This window comes from Procambarus clarkii, chromosome 59 (assembly GCF_040958095.1).
Source record: "Procambarus clarkii isolate CNS0578487 chromosome 59, FALCON_Pclarkii_2.0, whole genome shotgun sequence".
Classification (NCBI taxonomy): domain Eukaryota; kingdom Metazoa; phylum Arthropoda; class Malacostraca; order Decapoda; family Cambaridae; genus Procambarus; species Procambarus clarkii.
This window is the reverse complement of record NC_091208.1, coordinates 29967666-29991386: the sequence shown is the minus strand read 5'-3', so window position 1 is coordinate 29991386 and position 23721 is coordinate 29967666. Positions and strand designations below refer to the sequence as shown.

Genomic DNA, 23721 nt, shown 5'->3' with positions numbered 1-23721 from the left:
AGTTGACAAGGAAACACCCAGGTAAGTCTGGTGAAGATAATGGGAGTCAACTTTACCTAAAATGATGAGAGATAAAGTAATAGGAGATGTAGCTCACTGAACCATCAGGAGGGTGGCTGGCTCAGCCAACACAGACATCCAGTAACAACCAATGAAGCAGGCTTGTGGATAGTAAAATATCTTGAAACAAGGAGGCTGAGAGATGGAGGCAAAATGAACATCTATCAGACAACAAAAACAGACATATTTGACAATTGCTTTGCCTGCTTTTTTTGGGGGGGGGGGGGTTCTTTTCTTGGTTGATCTCGGAGTCCCCATGCTCCCCTTGCCTCTATGAGCACACCATATTTTAGCCCTAGTGCTCAGTAATCCTATTCAAGTCCAGAGGTATGATTAGCTGTGTGGACGTGTCTGTGGCACCCGACACTGCCCTGGAGTGCTATGGAGGGCCAGCCCTGTAGCTTCACTGCATAAAGACACCATTTTCAAAACAAAAATGTCAACACCCACAAACATATATGGTTACTAATATATTTAACTCATTTGCTACTACAGTGTAATAGCTAACAAATATTGTTCACTGCGATATACGCACTGTCAAATTCATAACAGTTTCAACATCCGAGATGTTTATTCAGACACCCGACCTTCCCAACAGGAGTTTGGCCTGGTAGCTGCAACCATTTACGGGTGACACAGCAAGAAATAAATCTGTCGGGAATAATTAGTGCCAGATATGAGTGCTATGATCATTACAGGTTAATATAGAAAGAGCAGTTTTCTACTGAAAATGAGAAAACGGCACAGCAATGTGAAAACAACATGTATTGGCAAAGGGGAAAAATAGGCATAGTTCTTGTTTACTAATTGTCATCCATAAAATTCCTTGGCAAGTATACTTATTTCTTGGATTTATGATGATATTCAAAACCCTGGGAACATTTAAAGAACATATTTTAGTGACATCAATTGACTTGGAACATATTTTATATTAGAAAATACTCGACACCCTAAATATTATTTCTTTCCTATGACCAAAAGTCTAATGTTTCCTTTTTTATGATGCTTCAGACAGTAAGACGACTAGAATGGGACAGAAACTAAAGTGCTGTAACCACACACACAGATCACACTAAAGTACAGCACTTTAAATGAGCAAATCCACAAGGGCCGTGACGAGGATTCGAACCTGCGTCCGGGAGCATCCCAGACACTGCCTTGATCGACTGAGCTACGACAGGGTTAAAAGGATTGAAACCGAAGTTCTACTGAACTTACTGGATCCCGTAGCCTCTCCGAGGCACAAACCAGGCTTTTACACAACCCCTCCTGCACCCGAGCTATGTCAATAGGCCGTTCTCCCTCTTCGCCCTTACATCATCATCATCGTGATGACGTAAGGGCGAAGATGGAGAACGGCCTATTGACATAGCTCGGGTGCAGGGGGGGGTTGTGTAAAAGCCTGGTTTGTGCCTCGGAGAGGCTACGGGATCCAGTAAGTTCAGTAGAACTTCGGTTTCAACCCTTTTAACCCTGTCGTAGCTCAGTCGATTAAGGCAGTGTCTGGGATGCTCCCGGACGCAGGTTCGAATCCTCGTCACGGCCCTTGTGGATTTGTTCATTTAAAGTGCTGTACTTTAGTGGAAGGGGCAAGAAACTAATCTATTAATAACTCTTAAGTACTATCACAGACCATATCATACACGAGCATAAGACTTTCATATTTTTAGAGTATTAAGCTATTATTTTAATTATAGCCATTCTAGTGTGATACCTGCTAGCTTGATACCTGCTTGATGGGGTTCTGGGAGTTCTTCTACTCCCCAAGCCCGGCCCGACCCTAGTCTTGACGTATGAGAGTTTGGTCCACCGGGCTGTTGCTTGGAGTGGCCTGCAGGCCCACATACCCACCATAGCCCGGTTGGTCCGAAACTTCTTTTAAAAAACGGTCTAGTTTTCTTGATGTCCACGGTTGTTCCGGCAATATTTCTTATAGTCGCTAGGAGGACATTGAACAACCGCGGACCTCTGATCTACAGTGTTCTCTTATTGTGCCTGTGGCACCTCTGTTCTTCACTGGTTCTATTCTGCATTTTCTTTCATATCGTTCACTCCAGTACGTTGTTATTTTACTGTGTAAATTAGGGACCTGGCCCTCCAGTATTTTCCATGTGTATATTATTTGGTATCTCTCTCGTCTCCTTTCTAGTGAGTATATTTGGAGAGCTTTGAGACGATCCCAATAATTTAGGTGCTTTACCTGCAAGGCTCCATTTTTATCTGGATGTGTGCCGTCTGTTATCTTGGTTGGGGTACCAAGCCTTTAGTGTGTGTACACTGGTGTATACAGGTGGTGCATACAGTTCTTCGCTTATCTGCATTGCCTGCTCAAGCAGGCAATGCAGATACCAAGTTGCAACTTGATGTCACCAAGTTGGCTGGTATGTTCTGGCAATATGCTGTGTTAATTTGTCCTAGGGTCAGTGAATTTTTGTGTGGGTTTCGAAATTGTGTACCCAAGGTGGTCCCCGACCCTTTGCCCAAAAGGTTAGGGCTTCCAGGGTTCTGCAGACATGGAAGTCTTATGCTGCTAAGGGGATGGGGGGGGGGGGAATTACCAGAGGTTTTCAGCTTGCATTTCCTGAGGATCAGAGACCGAGTTCCCAGATCAAATAGGAGGTTGTGTTAAGAATCAAGCTGCAAGGACAACAAACCTCTTAAACTACATAAAAGTAACATAAAGGCACGTAATAATTTTCCTGTAAACAGTTGCTCGTTTCGTTACGTCTAACCATTCTGTTGGGTTTCTTCTCGACTTCGGGTAAACTCCAATCCCCAGGCTCCCCTTGCCTTGTAGTGTGCCTGATTCTAGTCCTGGCTCCTGGTTGGGAGGAGGCATGGTACAATTTCCCAAGGCTATACCAGTGCTTAAGTTCGGGACCTATTCTGGGAACCTTCCCAGAAAAAGTCTTATTAGAATGTTTAACCCCCCCCCCCCCCTTTTACGTCCCCTACAAAAAAAAAAAAAATAATAATAATCGATATATTATATTTCTGAGGATAGTCTATGTCTTGGAAGTAATTATGGCCTGGTACTAAATTGCTTAAACTATATTTGAAGAATATTAAGTCACTTAAATTTTGTTCCGCAATGGAGAAAAAATATTTTTGCATTTTTAATGGTATTGTATAGAGGGGGAGGGGGGGGGGAGGAAGAGTACAGTGGAACCTCGGTTTTCAAATGCCTCCTTTTCTAATTTTTCGGTTCTCGAACTCAATTTCTTTGAAAAATTTGACTCGATATTCGAGGTTTGCGTCGGTGTTCGAGTTTGTTGTTAGATTAATGGGCTGACCGAGCACGTGCAGTGCCTCAGTTTACCAGTGTCTACGGCCTAATGACGACTGCACTTGAATTCTTAGGGAAGAATTTCATTGTTTTTGTGCGTTTTTGGTTTCAGAACATAAAAGTTCTTATAATATATTATATATATCCAAGAAAGCCAGTGGTAAAGTTCAACCTAAGAAAATAGTTGTGAGGATGACGATAGAGGAAAAACGAGATCATAGTGAGACAATGTGATGTCTCACTACAGCCAAGTGTTGAAATGTAGGGAAAAACAAGTGTCTATAGACAGATTTTTAGTAAGACAAGCAAGTAGTGAGCCACAACCAGGTCCTAGTGGTATGCAGGCAAAACATAAGAGAGTATTGCAGAAATGTCATCACTGCCTGATGTTATAATGGAAGGGGACTCCCCTTCCAAATATTAACACCTCTTCCTCCCCGTCTTCCATATACCAACAAGAGTCCTTATCTTAAGGTGATTTCGGGGCTTAGTGTCCCCGCGGCCCGGTCCTCGACCAGGCCTCCACCCCCAGGAAGCAGCCCGTGACAGCTGACTAACTCCCAGGTATCTATTTACTGCTAAGTAACAGGAGCATCTGGGTGAAAGAAACTCTGCCCATTGTTTCTCGCCGGCGCCCGGGATCGAACCCGGGACCACAGGATCACGCGTCCAGTGTTCTGTCCGCTCAGCCACCGGCTCCTGTTGACTGCCAGCTGACACCGGCTCCTCAATAAAGGTAAGATATACTTATACATACTGTAGTACAAAATACAAGCTGTAGTATGTATAAAATGTATTTTTAAGTTAATATTTTTGGGGGATGTGGAACGGATTAATTCAATTTACATTATTTCTTATAGGAAAATTTGTTTTGCTTTTTTAATTTTCAGTTTTTGAACCCTCTCTGGGAACGGATTAAATTTGAAAACAAAGATACAGCTGTATGTCATTCTTCCTGGATATTTAACAACAAATATAAACTAAAAAACAATTTAGTTATTGTAATTTTCTATCTTCAGGAATAAAACATTTCATAGGGGCCGCAGTCAAAGAATTAAACAGTAAACCTTACGAGAAACTAGAATTCAAAGTGCTAGGAAAGAATAATAGATAAGAATAAGGTGTTCTTGCAACCCCCAACTGTTGATACCAACTACTGAACATCCAGCAAGTTATAACCCCAACTGTGGGTACCAACTACTGAACATCCAGCAAGTTATAACCCCAACTGTTGGTACCAACTACTGAACACCAGTAAGTTACAACCCCAACTGTTGGTACCAACTACTGAACATCCAGCAAGTTATAACCCCAACTGTTGATACCAACTACTGAACATCCAGCAAGTTATAACCCCAACTGTTGGTACCAACTACTGAACATCCAGCAAGTTATAACCCCAACTGTTGGTACCAACTACTGGACATCCAGCAAGTTACAACCCCAACTGTTGATACCAACTACTGGACATCCAGCAAGTTACAACCCCAACTGTTGATACCAACTACTGGACATCCAGCAAGTTACAACCCCAACTGTTGGTACCAACTACTGAACATCCAGCAAGTTACAACCCCCAACTGTTGATACCAACTACTGGACATCCAGCAAGTTACAACCCCAACTGTTGGTACCAACTACTGAACATCCAGCAAGTTATAACCCCCAACTGTTGGTACCAACTACTGAACATCCAGCAAGTTATAACCCCAACTGTTGGTACCAACTACTGAACATCCAGCAAGTTATAACCCCAACTGTTGATACCAACTACTGAACATCCAGCAAGTTACAACCCCAACTGTTGGTACCAACTACTGAACATCCAGCAAGTTACAACCCCAACTGTTGGTACCAACTACTGAACATCCAGCAAGTTACAACCCCCAACTGTTGATACCAACTACTGAACATCCAGCAAGTTATAACCCCAACTGTTGATACCAACTACTGAACATCCAGTAAGTTACAACCCCAACTGTTGGTACCAACTACTGAACATCCAGCAAGTTATAACCCCAACTGTTGATACCAACTACTGAACATCCAGCAAGTTACAACCCCCAACTGTTGATACCAACTACTGAACATCCAGCAAGTTACAACCCCAACTGTTGATACCAACTACTGAACATCCAGTAAGTTACAACCCCAACTGTTGGTACCAACTACTGAACATCCAGCAAGTTATAACCCCAACTGTTGATACCAACTACTGAACATCCAGCTACTCAAACAAGAACTTTCTCCTCTTCTCTTTGGGACCTGAAGATGCGTAGTTCCATACTGCCAAAAGAAAATAAATTCCCCCCTCTATGTGCACAGAGTAAAGTTAATTCCACGATTTATAAATTTCTCTTATTTAGAAATTACAACAAAAATGGATAATCTACATTCTCAAGAAAGATGAAGAGTTAGGGGTGCCATGGCTGAAGTATACAAACAGATAAAAGAGGGTATACAAATTTGTTAAAAAAGCAGCAGACCTGCAGTGTATGTTAAGGATCCTTTCTTAATCCATTTTCAATGTACTAAATGAATTTGTTTTGTGATTACGGACCCAAGCAATGATGGAGAAGACCACGAGAAGCCTACAGGATGTGTAGAGACCTTTATAACTGATGAACAGCATGGGATCAGTGATGACAAATCCGTGTCCTTTAACTGCCAATCAACATATGGGTGGGAAGTGTATGCAGTATTTCTAGACTATCAAAGTACCTCACAAACTGCTAGTGAACAAAAGATTTTTCTATCAGAAGAGTGATAGAAAAATGCTACAATGGATAAAGTAATACCGCTGCAACGCAAGACAGTCAAAGTGCAAAATAAGAGCTCAGAATGGCGAGATATCACACGCAGCGTCCCCCCCCCCTCCCCACACATTAGTCCTGGGGCCACTCCTACTCCTAACCTAGTATCCCACATAAATCCATACATGGCCCAGTCTTACATAAAGGAATTGATAGTGAATGAACACATTAAAAAAACAAAAAAAAAAAGTGATACGAAGTGTGTGAAGTACTAATGAGAATATCCCGTAGAGTATTTATGAGAATATCTATTAACAAGAGGAAGCTCCCAGGAAATCTGGAAACACACAACCTGAGCAACGAGTCTTGAGCAAAAAGATGTGACAGCAAATGAGGTATGGAAACAACTGAAATCAATGAATACAAAAAAAGTTACAAGTCCTGAACGATGTAGCAAGAGGCACCGAGTCTTCCCTTAGCAATGCTCTTCAACTCTACACTGTGAACAAATGATTTGACTGAGATATGGAAAACAGCTTGTGTGGTCAACATTCACAAGAAAGGATTCGTCTATGCTGCTGCTGCTTTCAGGATCCACAAGATCTTTTCTGATTCCATAGCCTTCACCATATCTAGTTCATTCAGTTGTTTCCATTCTACCTCTGCCTTTACCTGTACTTTGCTTAAGGCTCATTGGAGGCTGGCAGGAGTCACTAAAGTACAGACGAGTGGAACTGAAATACATTATCTGCTAGGTGCTGGAGATTCATAAGATGACGACTTAGTGGAACACTTTGAAAAAAATGTGCTTTGTCTCTGAGCAACAACATTGCTTCAATAGAAATAGATAATGTCTAACACTTCTGTTAAGTGCTATTAAGACAGGTGATAATGGTAAAGCAGCACATTATACTGTGCCTCATAAAAGGCTCCTATATAAATTTGAAGACAATGTTAGTGTAACAAGCACAGCATTGGGTTAGACAAGTTCTCTCTTGGATAGGAAACAAGTGATGGATAGTGGCTATCAGAGAGGCGAGATGTTTCAAGTCGGGTATCAAGGGATCAGTGTTCTAAAGTGTTTCCGATGCGCGCAAATGACCTGACATGAGGAAACAGGATCATTCATTTTCCCTGTTTACAGACAATGTAAACTTGATCACAAACATTAGAATTTGAAGTAAAAATGACTGCAAGAAACTACAGAAAGACCTGGATGCACTCCAGCATTGGTCAAAGTTGCTACACTTCAACCCAGACGAATACAAAGTGGACGAGTGGGAGAAACATTAATAGGATTATTTCAGGTTAAAAGGAAGACAGTTGTTGACCAGACCACACACTAGAAATTGAAGGGACGACGACGTTTCGGTCCGTCCTGGACCATTCTCAAGTCGAATGGTCCAGGACGGACCGAAACGTCGTCGTCCCTTCAATTTCTAGTGTGTTGTCTGGTCAACATACTTCAGCCACGTTATTGTGACTCATCGCCTGTAAAAGGAAGACAGCTACTCAAAACAAAAAAACAAGAAAGATCCGGAAGTATACCATCTCCAAACCTGGTCTATGTGGAACGTGTTAACAAAAATAATATTACAACACAGATGAAATTGACAAATGAATAGCCCAAATGACAAATGTCCAAATAGCTCTTAGGTACATAAAGAAGCCTTCAGAAAAAACACAAACTAAAACTGAAAGTTCAGAAATATGTAACAAAATTTGTCCCAAAAATGGAGTGTGTGTACAATGATGGGAAGCTAAAAGTATTCAATCTCACTACAGTGGAGAAAACAAAACACAGAGGAAATATAATAACCTATAAGAAATTTAGGAGAATTGGCCAAGTGCACAATGAAGTATGTTTTAAAAAGATAAATGGAAAGACCATCCGACACAAGTGCAAACTAGAGAAATGAGCTGGAGGGTTGTAAGGTAACATTTCCTTTAAGTAAAGCGTTGCAAGCAAGAGGAACGGGCTACAAGAAGCAATTGTCGAAGCACGTTCAGTAAGCAACTTTACAAGGAAATACTGTACAACAAGAAGTGTGTGGAAGTAAAATCATTTTCTAAACTTATCATGGGTCAGAAAGGCTGGGCTTGTGGCTCGATGCTCAACCATGCCAGCACATCCAAGTACATGTGCCCACCAAAAAGACAAAGACAGACACACACACACACACACACACACACACACACACACACACACACACACACACACACACACACACTATATTCAACCCATCCTCCCACAATGATAGCACTTATATCAACTATTTAGTCAAACATACCAATATATACACTGATGGACCCTGAAAAGTTCATATTTTGTATTGATGAATTAATCCAAATGGCATTCTAGAAAATTTAAAGGTAATTAAAGATTTAAACCTAACCTGTACGCGCACTCCTTGGCCTAATATATATGCAACCTTAGGCCTAACGTAGTATGTGTGCACGTGTGCATGCTAAACTAGGCCTAGTAATGTTAGTTTGGATTTTAGCTGTTTCGGCCTTATAAAATCAAGGGAACAAAATGCGAATTCCTTTGGGGTATAACAGTGCACATTGACACATTTGACCAAGTCACAATGAGTACTATCATTTTAGGAGGATGAGTTGGCTTCACCTGACACCTAAAGTTCTTCTCTCTCCCCACAATTTGCTTCATCGAACCTAGCAACAGATGACAAAATATTCGCATCTATCTTCACAAAGGTGGAGCACATAGTTCGGGTGTCTGGGAGATGCTATATATTCAATTTCACATCAATTCAAAATACATTACCAATAAAAAATACATTATCAGACACGAAAGATTGACATTTTCAGGGAACAATATCCACTGACATTTGCTGGTACAACTACCAGTGGGAGATCAAGGTATGATTGTACCTGGATGGGTGTTCTGGGAGTACTTCTACTCCCCAAGTAGATGATCACCATCATCTGATGGCGATGAAGATATGTTCACCTATCATGACTGAGTTCCGAGGCAGAAAGGGGCAGGACTTGGCTTTAAAGCAATGCTATGACCTTCTTGGCCCGCTATTAAAACACCTGTTAAAACACCTGTCTTCAACCATCACACACTGGCACAAAAAATTAAATCACGTGGCGTGACAAAATTCTCTTTCAGACATCTCGTGACAAGAGCCAATGTTTAACGGCCAACAAATCCATTGGCAGATCAAAATGTTTCACAATTGTTTGGTCAGTCTGCATGCAGTAGCCACTGTATTATTATTTGTTGCAATACTGCAAAGTCTTGTTCAACAAGAGATTATACAGTAATACTGAGCAGCTTATACATAAAACATACTTTACCTACATAGTTTCTGCTGAAAATTCAAACATTTAATAAGCATGAAAATGTGTCATTTTTTTTGTTTGTAATCCTCTAAACCAGTTTGTATAAATAAATACAGCCATGCTCAAAATGTAATGCTCAGATAATCCCAAATTCAATATCAACTTAATAGCTACCCATAACCTTCAAAAAAACTTACTACAAACTCACCTAATTCTTTGTCATCACTGTCCATGACAGAGTCATCTTTTGCAATGAGGTCAACCAGTCCTTTCTTCTTTTTAGGCTTTTTCTTCTTGGCTTTACTGAAGTCCATGTCCAGATCAAAGTCATCGACTTCAGATGCTTGGGATGCCACCTGTTCGCGATCCTCCCCAATTATGATACCAGTCTCCTTCGTTTCTGGCAATGCCTCGCTTAGTTCCTCCAGATTGAATGGTTTTTTGTTTTTCTTCTTGCTCTTCTTCTTTCCAAACATCTCCATATCTATAAAAAAAAAAAAATATAAATATATAATTTTGTTTTCCTATTCAATGTAATCTGTGTATTCTTTCCTGCCAGAATTTGAAATGGGGGCAAGTACAAGTTAGCTTCTCTTTCCACCCACAACTTCCACTTAATAAAAATTACAAAATTCTTCCACACGCTGGAAAGCATCTTCACGTGTACTCCGGATCCCCGAAGCTGACCCATTGGGAGACACTTATATTAGAATCATTCTTATCTTACTCCTACACAAAACTATTCCCAGCACATTTTCTACAATTCTCAACCTTCCAAACACATTATCTAGCACATTTATTCTGCATGCATATTTCCAATATTTACCCTCTGGCAAGCATTATCATCTTTAACACTTATGAGAAAATCTGTATGGAGCCGTGATGAGGATGCAAACCTATGCGGTGGATAGTCCCGTGTACATGCCTCAGACAATCAGGCCACGACATTGTCAAAAGGACTGCAACCTGGAATTCAGTGAAAGCCTCAAGAAACCCTCGTGTGTTCAGCAGAACTCCAGGTTGCAATCCTCTTGACCATGTCGTGGCCTGGTTGTCTGGGGCATGGGACTACCCACCACATAGGTTCGAATCCCCATCACGGCTCCAACGAATTTTCTCATCGATACGTTACGTTAATGTGATTACTCTCTGTATAACGCTTATCATAGCTACCAACCTCTCCCCCCTTTGGTGACAACACACGGTCACCTCATTCAAACACGTCCTACCAGCGGTGTGTATTTCATGGTAGGTGGTGGAATGGTGATTACTGTAGTGGTTAGTGGTGCTCACCTATCACTGACTATGGGGGAGTGAGATCTAGCTCTCTATACACCGCCTTCGAGTCGTTCATACTTGTCGCACTAATTACCTCTCTCAACTTTAACATTTTCACTGTATTATTTCTTCAAGTTGTGAAAGGTGCAGAACATTACTGAGTGGCAAACGGGAAAATAGCTCGGGAGAAAACAAAACTTGTTATTAGCCAGAGGAAAAGTTCCAATGGGTGTAAGGGGAAAAGCATGGTGCCGAGACCTACAAAGCGAACAACTTTATTCCCGATCACTCAATCAGCAAAAATCACACTATTTTTTTGAATATTTAAATAGTGATAGATTTATGAATACATCAAAATATATGTGTAGTTAAGTAAATTTGAATTAAATGTACAAAAGAATTTTCGAGCGAAGTTTCACGATCTACAAAACCCATTTTGTGGCATTACAAATTAAATAGAAATAAATATTAATATCTTATTCCACTTGTATACCTCGCAATTAAGTCCCAGTTAACCAAAACTCCTTTGAAATCCCAGAACGAAGTCTAGGTTTAATCTTTCTACTTCTCCTTATCGTCCAGAGTGACGTTCTCGCGTCATGCAGGTCGGCGTTCAATCCCCGACCATCCACAAGTGGTTGGCCACCATTCCTTCCCTCCACCCATCCCAAATCCTTATCCTGACCCCTTCCCAGCGCTATACAGTCGTAATGGCTCGGCACTTTCCCCCTGATAATTCCCCTCCCTCCTTCCTTCCTTACCGTCCATTTCAGGAGTGCTCTCTTTGGCTTCAGGCACTTCTCCATTTTCAGGAGTGGGTGCAGGTTCTACAACTGGGGTTCCACCACTATCTGCTAGGGCTGCATCAAGATTAAACCCAGTCTTCTTCTTTTTCTTTTTCTTAAGGCTGGGATCAAAGATCTGGGAAAACAAAAACACATAAAATTGAGAAGAGTATCCTAGCAACAGCAACAATTAAATGCTTAGTCAAGTCATATATAAAACTAATCTTTAAAACTGCACAGCACTGATTTCCCTTCAGATTTCAAAAATATATATTTTTTGGTGGGGGAGAGGGGGGGGGGTGGGATTTTTAACATGAAAATTCATTTGAAAATATAAAATACAGTACAATATAGTACAATATCAAAATATTCAAATTTCTATAAATTTTAAATTAATTCATGCTAGTGAATGTATCAAAATCTAATGATTCCGATATCGATGCCAATTCACTAGTCTCAATTCCAACACAATTATCAATTGCAATTCTAAATAAAAATTAAGTAAAAAAATGTAGTTAACACTTTCGCCCGGGCATGACGCAGCATTGCGTCATCCGTTTACTGTCGGTAATTCCGGGGATGACGCAGCATTGCGTCATCCACTTTAAATAATCAGCAAAAATCAGGTTTTTATTCGATTTTTTTGGGACTGATTTTAAAATGCGCGCCGGTGTCTTCCCATTTTCTTTGTTGAGCCTCGTGGCCCTCAGGCGGCTTGGCACATGCCGTGGGCCCATTGTTTTCGCTCCACTGTTGTGACCAATGTTGCCTCCTCTTGCATCTCAAACGTGTGAACATTTCGGCTATTTTCCGTGGCTATATTTCTTACTGCGGCTTTAGAAACTATCTACGCTTACTCCACGATGAATAGTGATCATGAACAAGGCCCTTCCAGGAAGAAAATTGTGAAAGAAAGGCTTGAAAAGGGCGGGAATTGGGAGTGTAGCTGGAAGGCGTCTGAGCACTCACTCGCGCCTAACGCGTGGCCCGTCTCACTCGCTCGCTCACTCGCGGTTGGAGCGTGACCAGGTTTTATATTTTATATGCTAATGTTCCTCTAGAGAATTCTATTGCGAACCCATTGAGACCAAAATGAAAGACCTAGGATAAAAATTGAGGTGACCAGAGTGAAAATAGTGAAAACATTTTATCGCGTTTGCGAACTCCTGGGTAACTCGTTCGCACTTTCTCTGTTTGCTGCGGGTAATTAGCCGGGCTTTTGGAGTTTATATGCATTTAGTGCTGTAGAGAATTCTATTGCGAACACAATGATACCAAATTTAATCTCGTAGGACGAGAATTAAGGTGACAAAGTTGAAGAGAGTATACACTTTTCAGAATTTACGCGCGCTCCCATGACACCCTGGGTCCCATATCGCACAGTTGAGGGGTGGCGAGTGGGGTGCGCCAAAGTGTTAATTTGTAAAATTTTCAGATTTTAGTCTTTTTTTACTCAAAAAGCAATCCTTAATCTGCAAAACACAAGAAAAAAAACATTCCACTAAACTTCACAGGTGTACAATTCAAATAAAATTACATTGCAATTATAGTTCAATTGAAAGAAAATTAATTTTTAGTTTATAATGAAAAAGTGCTATTTAACCTACATAATGCCAGTGAAAAGAAAATTATTCATATTTGAAATATAAGGTTCTTAAATTGTAATACTGTATAAGAACATTAGCATCTCAACATTTCTGCTTACATTGTTATTTTCGGTGAATATTGTACCAATATAATCACTTGATTGTTAGTTATTGTAAACAATTTTAACCACACGACTGCGCCGGCCGAGAAAACACGATTCGTTGGAAACTGCGGAACTGAGAAAACACCTTTTCAGTATTTCGTACCGTTTAAAATGCGCACGCGGTTGGTTGGGTACTACAATATGGACTCTTGAGACCTCCAGTGAGAGGCAGCCATCTTGGAAAAAATTCCCAGAATACCCAAGGGCCGCTGGCTGGCTTAATTCCAAGTGAGCAACCATGGGTGGCGCACGCGTCTCTGGTTTCCAAACACCTGTCCAATGCAGTGTTGAAAGAGAGCTTTCTGTCAGTGAGATTCAGACCTTATTCTTTGAAGAACATAAGGGTCACGATGAAGCTAGGCATACATAGCAAGGACCTAACAAAAGGGTCGGATACAAGTAATACAGCAATGATGAGGACGATACAGCAAGCGTATCCAGTAGTAGCCGAGCGCCACCCATGCCATCATCAATTTTTGTAGATGATACTATAGATGAATCATTTTCTGGATTCAGTAATGATGCATCTAATACAAGTAGCATAGATGAGTGTTTCAGCAGCTTCCATGGTGGTGGTGACAATACAAGGAGCACGGGTGAATTAGGGAGGACCTTGCCTACCTTGAGGTTACCTTGAGGTGCTTCCGGGGCTTAGCTTCCCCGCGGGCTGGTCGTCGACCAGGCCTCCTGGTTGCTGGACTGATCAACCAGGCTGTTGGACGCAGCTGCTTGCAGCCTGACGTATGAGTACACAGCCTGGTTGATCAGGTATCCTTTGGAGGTGTTAAGTTCTCTTGAACACTGTGAGGAGTCGGCCAGTTATGCCCCTTATGTGTAGTGGAAGCGTGTTGAACAGTCTCGGGCCTCTGATGTTGATAAGAGTTCTCTCTCAGAGTACCTGTTGCACCTCTGCTTTTCAACGGGGGTATTCTACACATCCTGCCATGCCTTCTGGTCTCGTGTGATATTTCTGTGTGCAGGTTTGGGACGAGCCCCTCTATTATTTTCCACGTATAGATTATTATGTATCTCTCCCGCCTGCGCTCAAGGGAATACAGATTTAGGCTCTTTAGTCGGTCCCAGTAGTTTAGATGTTTTACCGAGTGGATTCTAGCAGTAAAGGATCTCTGCACACTCTCCAGGTCAGCAATTTCTCCAGCTTTGAAAGGGGCTGTCATTGTGCAGCAGTACTCCACTCTAGAGAGCACTAGCGTTTTGAAAAGTGTCATTATCGGTACAGCATCTCTAGTGTGAAAAGTTCTTGTTATCCAACCTGTCATTTTTCTTGCAGTTGTGACAGCTACTTTATTGTGTTCTTTAAAGGTAAGGTCTTCCAACATGAGTACACCCAGATCCTTTACATTGCCCTTCATTCTATGTTATGATTTGCCCGAGTTTTGTACGTGGTTTCCGTTTTTATATTTTCATTTTTTCCGTAGCGCATGAGCTGGAACTTATCCTCGATAAACATCATATTTTCTGTAGCCCATAGAAAGACCTGATCTATGTCTGACTGGAAGTTTGCCATGTCCTCTATGTTGCCTACTCTCATGAAGATCTTAGTGTCATCTGCAAAGGATGATACAGTGCTATAGGTTGTGTCCTTGTCTATGTCCGATACGAGGATGAGAAAAAGTACTGGAGCAAGCACAGTACCCTGGGGAACTGAGCTCTTCACAGTTGATGGGCTGGATTTTATTTTGTTGACTATTACACATTGGGTTCTGTTTGTCAGGAAATTGTAGATCCGTCTGCCTATTTTTTCCGTCATTCCTTTTGAATGCATTTTATGTGCAATAACACCATGGTCACATTTGTCAAAGGCTTTTGCGAAATCTGTGTAAATTACATCAGCATTTTGTTTGTTTTCCATGGCATCTAATGCCATGTCATAGTGGTCCAGTAACTGTGACAGGCAAGAGCACCCTGTTCTGAAACTGTGATAAGGACTGTGATAATTTTGTAACACAAACCATAATTTGATGATACTGATGTTGGTGTTGTGTCCACTTTCCCATATACAGTACCCGTACAGGTGAAGATATAAATGATACCAGGACAGATTTTTGTCACTGAGGTTTTCCTAGATCTTTCCAAGAATACAGTGGCTTCTCTATTTACAAATTTAATGTGTTCCCAGAGACGGTTTGTAACCCGAAATTAATTTTCTCATAAGAAATAACGTAAATTGAATTAATCCGTTCCACACTCCTAAAAATATTAACTTCAAAATACATTTCATACCTAATAAACATTTAGTACTATAGTATGTACAAGTTATACCTTACCTTTATTTATGATTTGTTGGTGTATAGAAGACAGTGATGAGGAGGGGGAGGAGGAGAGGTGTTAAGTGGTTTGGAAGGGAAGTTCCCTTCCATTATAACATCTGGCAGTGATGACTTCTCTGGGGTGCTCTCTCCTACGTTTTGCCTGCATACCACTAGGACCTGCTTGAAGCTCACTGCTTGTTATTCTCGCTAAAAAACTTTCCATAGACTTGTTTTTCCCTACATTGTAACACTTGTCAATGAGGCATCACTGTCATTAAAAAGGTTAAGGCAACAGCCTATTTCAGCTTGCTGTGAAAGTCGTTTCAACAAAAGTTTGCATTTCTTTCCATAGTCTACACCACTTCTTAATTGTTGAGGGACATTCTGTACTGCCTCCTCCTCCCCTGAAGAAATTTCCTCGGGTGTCTCTTGTTGCTGCTCCTTGAAGGGCTAGGAGTTCTTCGGTGGTCAGTTCTTCACTGTGTTCCTCCACCAACTCAACACCAACAACACTATGAATGCCACTTTTTCTAAATTTCTCAAACCATCCCCCCTGCTCGCCTTAAAACTCTTTCGTATCTACATCACTCATTCCAGGGGTTTTCTTTATAAGAGCTTTGTGCAATAGCCTTGCTTTTTCACAAATGATGGCCTCTGAAACGATGTCACCTGGTAACTCCTTGTTGTGTATCCAAATTAATAATAACTTTTCAACATCAAGTGTTCGTGTTCTTTGTTTTGTGATTGTTGATATGCCTTTTGCCCCTTTAGCACTCAACGTCTTTAGCAATTAGCAATTACAGTGTATATCGTTGACATAGATTTGTTGTACTGCCTAGCTACGTCAACAACTCGTGTACCATTTTCATGTTTACGAATGATCTCTTGTTTTTCCTCTATAGTCATCCTCACATGAGTTTTCTTAGGTTGAACCTTACCACTGACTTTCTTTTGACCCATGGCATGATATATTATGATTACTTTTATGTTCAAAACCCAAAAAAAGCTGAAAAACAATGAAATTCTTTACAAAGAATTCAAGAGCGATTGTCACTAAGTGGGTGTCACTGGTAAACTGAAGCGCGGGCGACCGTGCCACCAGGAACCACACGCTAGGTCGCCCATACGCGTATCAACAAACTACGTAACTCGAGGCAAAGCTCGTAACCCAATTCAAATTTTACAAAGAAATTGGGCTCTTAACCCGAAAAATTCGTAAAGAGGGGCATTCATAAGCCGAGGTGTCACTGTACTGTACCTGGATTTTTTCAATCCTACCTTACAGTGATATTTTCAAGAGAAGCTGAATCTCTTCCAAAATACCTGAATCTTTTCAATCCTTCCGTACAAAGCGATCTTTACAAGACTAACCTTACAAATTAATCTTTTTCCTATAATCTTTTCAAGGTTACCTTACACTTCACAAGCTTGGCTACATACCACCTACAGGTACTAAAGTCAAGGGTGTACGTGAGTGCGTTATTTGCAAGCACACAGAACGAAGAAACAGGAAGCAAAAATCTGTATCTGGTGCATCGAGAGCAAAGTTGCGCTGTAGACCATGGAATGCTGCCTTGATTATCAATCACTCCTGAAGTACTGAGTATGTAATACAATGTGTGACTGTATAAATAGTGTGAAACTGTACATATTGTAATTTTGGTGAATTTTGATCAAGTAATATTGCAGCAAACATTTATTGTGAACATATTACTGACACATGTATCACAGTTCCATGAAGTATTATGAACATTCTACTGTATAAATATTGTCAAGGCCAAATATGCATCATATACGATTAAAAAAATTATAAAGCATTGAATATACATAGAAAAATTATTTGTAAATATATTTGTGGCAACTCGCAGTACTGAATGGCCCGCGCGACCGTTTCTGGGTGCTTCACACACGGGTGACCAGCCCGTGATGACAACAAGCACCACTCTGTCGACGTCTCCACAGCCAAAGTAAGTAGAATTTATTTTTTCACGTGTACTTGTTCAGGGAAGGGACTTTAACAAGTTACAAAGAACAAAAAATAGGTGGGAGAGGGGACACTATTTTTGGCACATAGCCAGACTGCCCCAATAAATACAGCGCATCACAGAGGTTAACCCCCTTGGTTGCTCTTGTGATTATAGCCTGCAACACGCTCAGGCGCAAGAAATAAAAAAAATAGTTTTATAAGTGTTTGTTGTGTTCTCTGATCATGGGAAAATAATAATAAAAAATTGTAGGTGACATATTTTGGCTGCAATAGGGTGAGGAAGTCTGGCACAATTGAGGCGTTGACAGAGCAATCGTCGGAAGTGGTCTGCTCTGCCCGAGCTGTCAGGCGGAAGTTACCACAAAGATAATATTATTACCTAATTATTTCAATGTCTCATTGACTTTGCCTTAGTTTTTTGCAGTAATATTATTCAATAGTGTGTATTGTAATATATTTATATAATAAAATGTGTGAATCATTGCTATACTCAAAAGTATTGTGTGCATATTAGTGATTCAATTATGTTCATAAAACAATTAACAAATAATGTAGCTGTTATTACACTATATACGCTGTGTAGACTTGTGTAGATTTAAATGATTTAAATGATTATTGTGATTCATCGTCTGCCTTCAATGCTGGGTTTCTGGAGGAAGCTACCCAGTGGCTTTATGAACCCCTGCACTGCACATAGCACCTTAAGGCACTCGACTGGTGGTGTGTCTAGCGCATTTAATTACAGGGAACAATTCAAAGCTTCCTTGGGTACACAGGGCTGACAGCCGCTGGCTCAGGACTCCAGTAAACAGACACCATCTTGAAAAAGAATTTTTTTGCATCAATACTGGCTGTGAGAGCCTTAGTACTGAAAGAACGACTAGGGCCAGCACATGCAGCAGCAGCTCTTAGCAATGCTGTGTAGCTAGGGGGCCACAGCACCACTTAATAATGATAAACGATAAATAGGTAACCAATTATTTTGCACTGATAGTCAAAGATGATCCTGACTGATAAAGAATATGTACAATGTTCAGACATCAGTGAACACAATGCTAGTTATTATGTTCACAGTAGGAGGCAGATGTTCACAGTATATTACACAGGTTTCACAGTTCGCAGACCTTTTTCACAGCCGAGGTTTGTTAATCTATGCATCATGCAAAAGTGACCTCATTTTCCTTTAGAAAATAATCTTGTGGCAAATGATTCATATTCATGATTTAGTGACAGGAATCTGATAATAATAGCACTGTTTGAAGTGGTAATAGCAATGGGCATAGTGTATTTCTGCGTATTTTGCTCCGTCAGGTGAGGTCGGCTGCTGGAGTCAGCTGGGCGTAGTGAATAGCTCTCTACTGTGCTAAGATTTCATCACCCAACACACCAGAATTAATTAGTGGTTTGTTACAGCTTATAAAAATAGAGATGTATATAACATGTGTATATACGAAACAATAGGTATAAATTGGATAAGTTTAGATTTAGGAAAGACTTGGGTAAATACTGGTTCAGTAACAGGGTTGTTGATTTGTGGAACCAATTACCACGTAACGTGCTGGAGGTGGGGTCCCTCGATTGTTTCAAGCGCGGGTTGGACAAGTATATGAGTGGGATTGGGTGGTTATAAATAGGAGGTGCCTCGTATGGGCCAGTGGGCCTTCTGCAGTTGCCTTTGTTCTTATGTTCTTATGTATATAAAGTAATAATAGCAAAAATACTGTTTGATCTAAAAAAAAATAATACTAATACAGTAATACGTGTTACTTGATACAAGCTCTATAATTCTGAGCATACTGTACTTGAAGCATACCTGGAGAGGGTTCCAGGAGTTCTTCTACTCCGAGCCCGGCCTGAGACCAGGCTCCACTTGTGAGGATAGCGATGTTACACACATTTATCTATATAAATTTCACAAATAACACACTGCTGTATTTGGGCCAACCCCAGCCACACTCGGCTGTCAGCTGCTAGGCTGCCTTGAATCCCTGTTCTGTGTATATAAACTCTCAACACACAATGTTTGTGGTTCATTATGGTGCATAGAAAATGTAGATAGTTATACATAATGTTTGTATAAAGAAATGGAAATGTTGACACTGAGCCCAAGTAACAGCAGCTCTGCCATTGCAAAACAAGAAGAGGTGACATTATTAGGCACAAGATCTTGACGTTATCTTGAGATGATTTTGGGGCTTTTTAGTGTCCCCCGCAACCGGGTCCTCGACCAGGTCTCTACCCCCAAGAAGCAGCCCGTGACAGCTGACTAACACCCAGGTACCTAGTTTACTGCTAGGTAACAGGGGTATAGGGTGTAAGAAACTCTGCCGATTGTTTCTCGCCGGCGCCCGTGATCGAACCCGGGACCACAGGATCACAACACCAGCATGCTATCTGCTCGGCCGACCAGCTCCCTTCTGACCTGATCCTGATCCTTCTGAAGATCCTGATCGAAAAACAACCAAAACAAAAGAGAAATGACAGACCTGACCAAAACTGATGATGATGAAGAAAAGGCAGTAGTGAAGCAGTTTCTTCATTGAAACATTTCTTTGTTTCTTTCTTCCTCAAAGTTGCAAAGCAGCTTCATACTGCCGCCACAAGAAAAGACACAGGCGGGACACCAACAAAACAGCCATCTGCTCGCTATACAAATGGCAAAGACGCGTACCAAAATCTCCAGATGAACAGAGCTGTAAAATTTGAATCGGTGAAGTACACCACCGGGCCAATTTGCTGAAAGAGGCAAGAGTCGCTGGAAAATGCCCAGGTATGGAAACTGGTCCAGAAGTGCTGGAAAGGAAGGCTGGGGTAGCCACTACGGAGCCCGAAGGATCACCCTCCCTACGTATGACTCCAGACTGGACAGCACCAGGAGCAACAACTGAACCGAGAAAGAAAAAGGGAAATACACCTCTACCTTCTTGATGTTATCTTGAGATGATTTCGGGGCTTTAGTGTCTCCGCGGCCCGGTCCTCGACCAGGCCTCCACCCCCAGGAAGCAGCCCGTGACAGCTGACTAACACCCAGGTACCTATTTTACTGCTAGGTAACAGGGGCATAGGGTGAAAGAAACTCTGCCCATTGTTTCTCGCCGGCGCCTGGGATCGAACCCAGGACCACAGGATCACAATTCCAGCGTGCTGTCCACTCGGCCGACCGGCTCCCACCAGTTTAGTTAAAAGCCATCCACCAGGAGAGAGAGAGTACATTCTGCTCACTCTCACATTCCTTTATTATTTTTTTATTTTATTTTAATAACATATACAAGTTCTTACATTCTTGTAAAGCCACGAGCGCACACATAGTATATCAAGCAGGTCCTTAACCCTAATTTTCCCCAAAATACGACTCGCCAAATCGTTTAACAGCAAGGTACCCATTCACGTCTGGGTGAACAGAGGCTACAGTTAAGGACTGGCACCCAGTCAATCCTCCCCCAGCCAGGATACGAACCCAGGCCAAAGCGCTCGCGAAGCGCCGGTCGAGTGCCTTACGACTACACCACCGAGACTAAGGGAATACACAACCATTGTCTCCGAAGTCAGACTGGCAAGGCACACACAGCTTAGCCCCGCTGCTGCCTGCAACAACAACAACAACAACAACAAAGTGCATTACATCTCAACTTTTAAAGAAATGGTTTGGATCAATATATATGTCCCATATATGTCTACCATTAGCCCTGTGGCCCTCATGTGTCCACCATTAACCCTGTGGCTCTCATGTGTCCACCATTAACCCTGTGGCCCTCATGTGTCCACCATTAACCCTGTGGCTCTCATGTGTCCACCATTAACCCTGTGGCTCTCATGTGTCCACCATTAACCCTGTGGCTCTCATGTGTCCACCATTAACCCTGTGGCTCTCATGTGTCCACCATTAACCCTGTGGCTCTCATGTGTCCACCATTAACCCTGTGGCTCTCATGTGTCCACCATTAACCCTGTGGCTCTCATGTGTCCACCATTAACCCTGTGGCTCTCATGTGTCCACCATTAACCCTGTGGCTCTCATGTGTCCCCCATTAACCCTGTGGCTCTCATGTGTCCACCATTAACCCTGTGGCTCTCATGTGTCCACCATTAACCCTGTGGCCAGCTGGACACACACACACACCACCTGTCACCACACCAGCTGCGTACAACCTAATCAACAATCAACCTGTCTCTCTCTCTGGCCATGAACACATGCCATTCCCCCATTAAACCCCCATTACCCCGTGACATATTCCCCCCCTGAGAGTACCAATTGTCAATTTGAAATAGTAGAGACACGAGAAGGTGTGAACACACACACGCGTGCGTGCCAGCTGGATGCTGGCCCCCCGACACCAGAGCGCCAGCTGGCGGCCCTGACGCAGCTGGCCGCCACCCCGGGGCCCTCACCACCACCCTAGCATACTCACAAGCTCCTCCTCGGCCATGGTGAAGCTCCTGGTCACTCACGAATCCGGGGATATGGGTGGCCGGGCCGGAGGTGTTTCGTCAGCCAGGGCTGGGGAAGGTATAAGGGACGGGGCATCAGATGCCGCGCGCGCACACCAACCGCCTCACAAGGGAGTCGATCCTCTTACGATCCTCCTCACGCGCTCCTGGCCCACGCTCACCTCTACGCCGCAATAAACGCCTTAACGGCTCCCCCACAAACTATTTAGTTTATAAGATGGTATTATGGCAAAATAATTGTTGTTATTGTTTATCTGTTGATGGTACCTCATGGGGTGAATAGATGATTGGGAGGTATGGATACACCTCGTTAGGGTCGTGTGGGTGGCTTGTTGAGGGCCTATTATCACGGGCAAGTCTCTCTACGTCCTAACCATCCATTTACCTGAATTTATCTGAACTTACCTGAGGGCCACTAACACTAATGCCCTCGACGAGGACAGGAAACCGGCGGCTTGTCGAAGGTCCCCCAATTTGCCTTGATGATCTTTTCCAGCTGTACTTAAAAATATAAACGTTTTTGGGCATTTACGGCTTTGGCGGGTAGGCGGTTCCAGGAGTTTATAATCCTATTCTTTTTCCCCCGTGGGGCGAGTTTATTGGGCAGCACCACCCATCCTGAGAGTGGACATATCTCTATAGCAGCATGTACAACACCCCCCAATAGGAAGAAAAACACCTGGGTTGTTCATCCTGTCACTGATGCCCGAAACGCTTTGCGTAATAGTGGCTTTAGGCATTGTATGTACTAGCTCTAACTATAAATCCATCACTCTTTGTAAAATCTCTTGTATGTATGTACCTTACCTAAATAAACATTTGATTTGATTTGATTTGATTTGACTTGTACCCAAAAATGGGCTCACCATAGCCCGTGCTACTTGGAACTTTTTGTTCCAGGTAGCGAATCTTAAAAAACAAACAACAATTGTACCCAAAGACCTGAAAGTTGTAGCATTAAATATTATGATAGATATCGTGAGGAGACATTCACATATGGGACTAATAGAACAAGAACCCAGCAATGTGATGTTATAGTGGCCAGAATACGCCTGGGATATAGACGTATCTGGCAGCTTTCTCAAAACCCAAATGTCGAGTACACAATGTGTCAACTTTGTGAAAGAGAAAACATGCACTCTCTTGAACATTATATTGTAGAATGTCCCATATTGACTGACTTTCGCCCTCCTGGGCTAAGGTATGCTGAACTCTGTAGTTACTATATGAGTACTGGAACACTTGATGATATATTGGACTTGTACCCAAGATTAACCATGTAATGTATCAATTATACAATGTATGTTGATGTAACTATATAACCTGAGCTTGTAAAAGCACCTTCATCACCTTCAGTGGTTAAGTGCTTAATAACACACTAGTTTATCTATCAGCTATCTTACCCTCTCAGAGTAGGAGATCCATAAATGTATGTGTATGCATGTGTATATATATATATATATATATATATATATATATATATATATATATATATATATATATATATATACATATATATATATATATATATATATATATATATATATATATATATATATATATATATATATACATATATATATATACATATATATATATGTGTGTGATAATGTCAGACCACGGAGGAAAATGAAACAGGAATTTCCTTAAGTACTTTCGTATATTAAATACATCTTCAGAAGGAATGAAAGGCATCTTCATTCCTTCTGAAGATGTATTTAATATACAAAAGTACTTAAGGAAATTCCTGTTTCATTTTCCTCCGTGGTCTGACATTGTCACATTCTT

The 23721-nt window shown here is 41.7% G+C and overlaps 1 protein-coding gene across 5 annotated transcripts in view; it reads right to left on the bottom strand.

Moving 5' to 3' along the window:
• Positions 1–22053, bottom strand: part of eIF2beta (eukaryotic translation initiation factor 2 subunit beta) — a 66383-nt gene extending 44330 nt beyond the window's left edge. For all 5 annotated transcript variants that reach the window (XM_045758342.2, XM_045758345.2, XM_045758343.2 and 2 more), the window contains exons 1-3: positions 21894–22053; positions 11451–11610; positions 9620–9895 (exon numbers count right to left, since the gene is read on the bottom strand). In XM_045758342.2, the coding sequence (XP_045614298.1) occupies positions 9620–9895; positions 11451–11610; positions 21894–21911 (454 nt within the window). In that variant the 5' untranslated portion in view covers positions 21912–22053. The remainder of the gene's footprint in view (positions 1–9619; positions 9896–11450; positions 11611–21893) is intronic.
• Positions 22054–23721: the final 1668 nt, after the last annotated feature.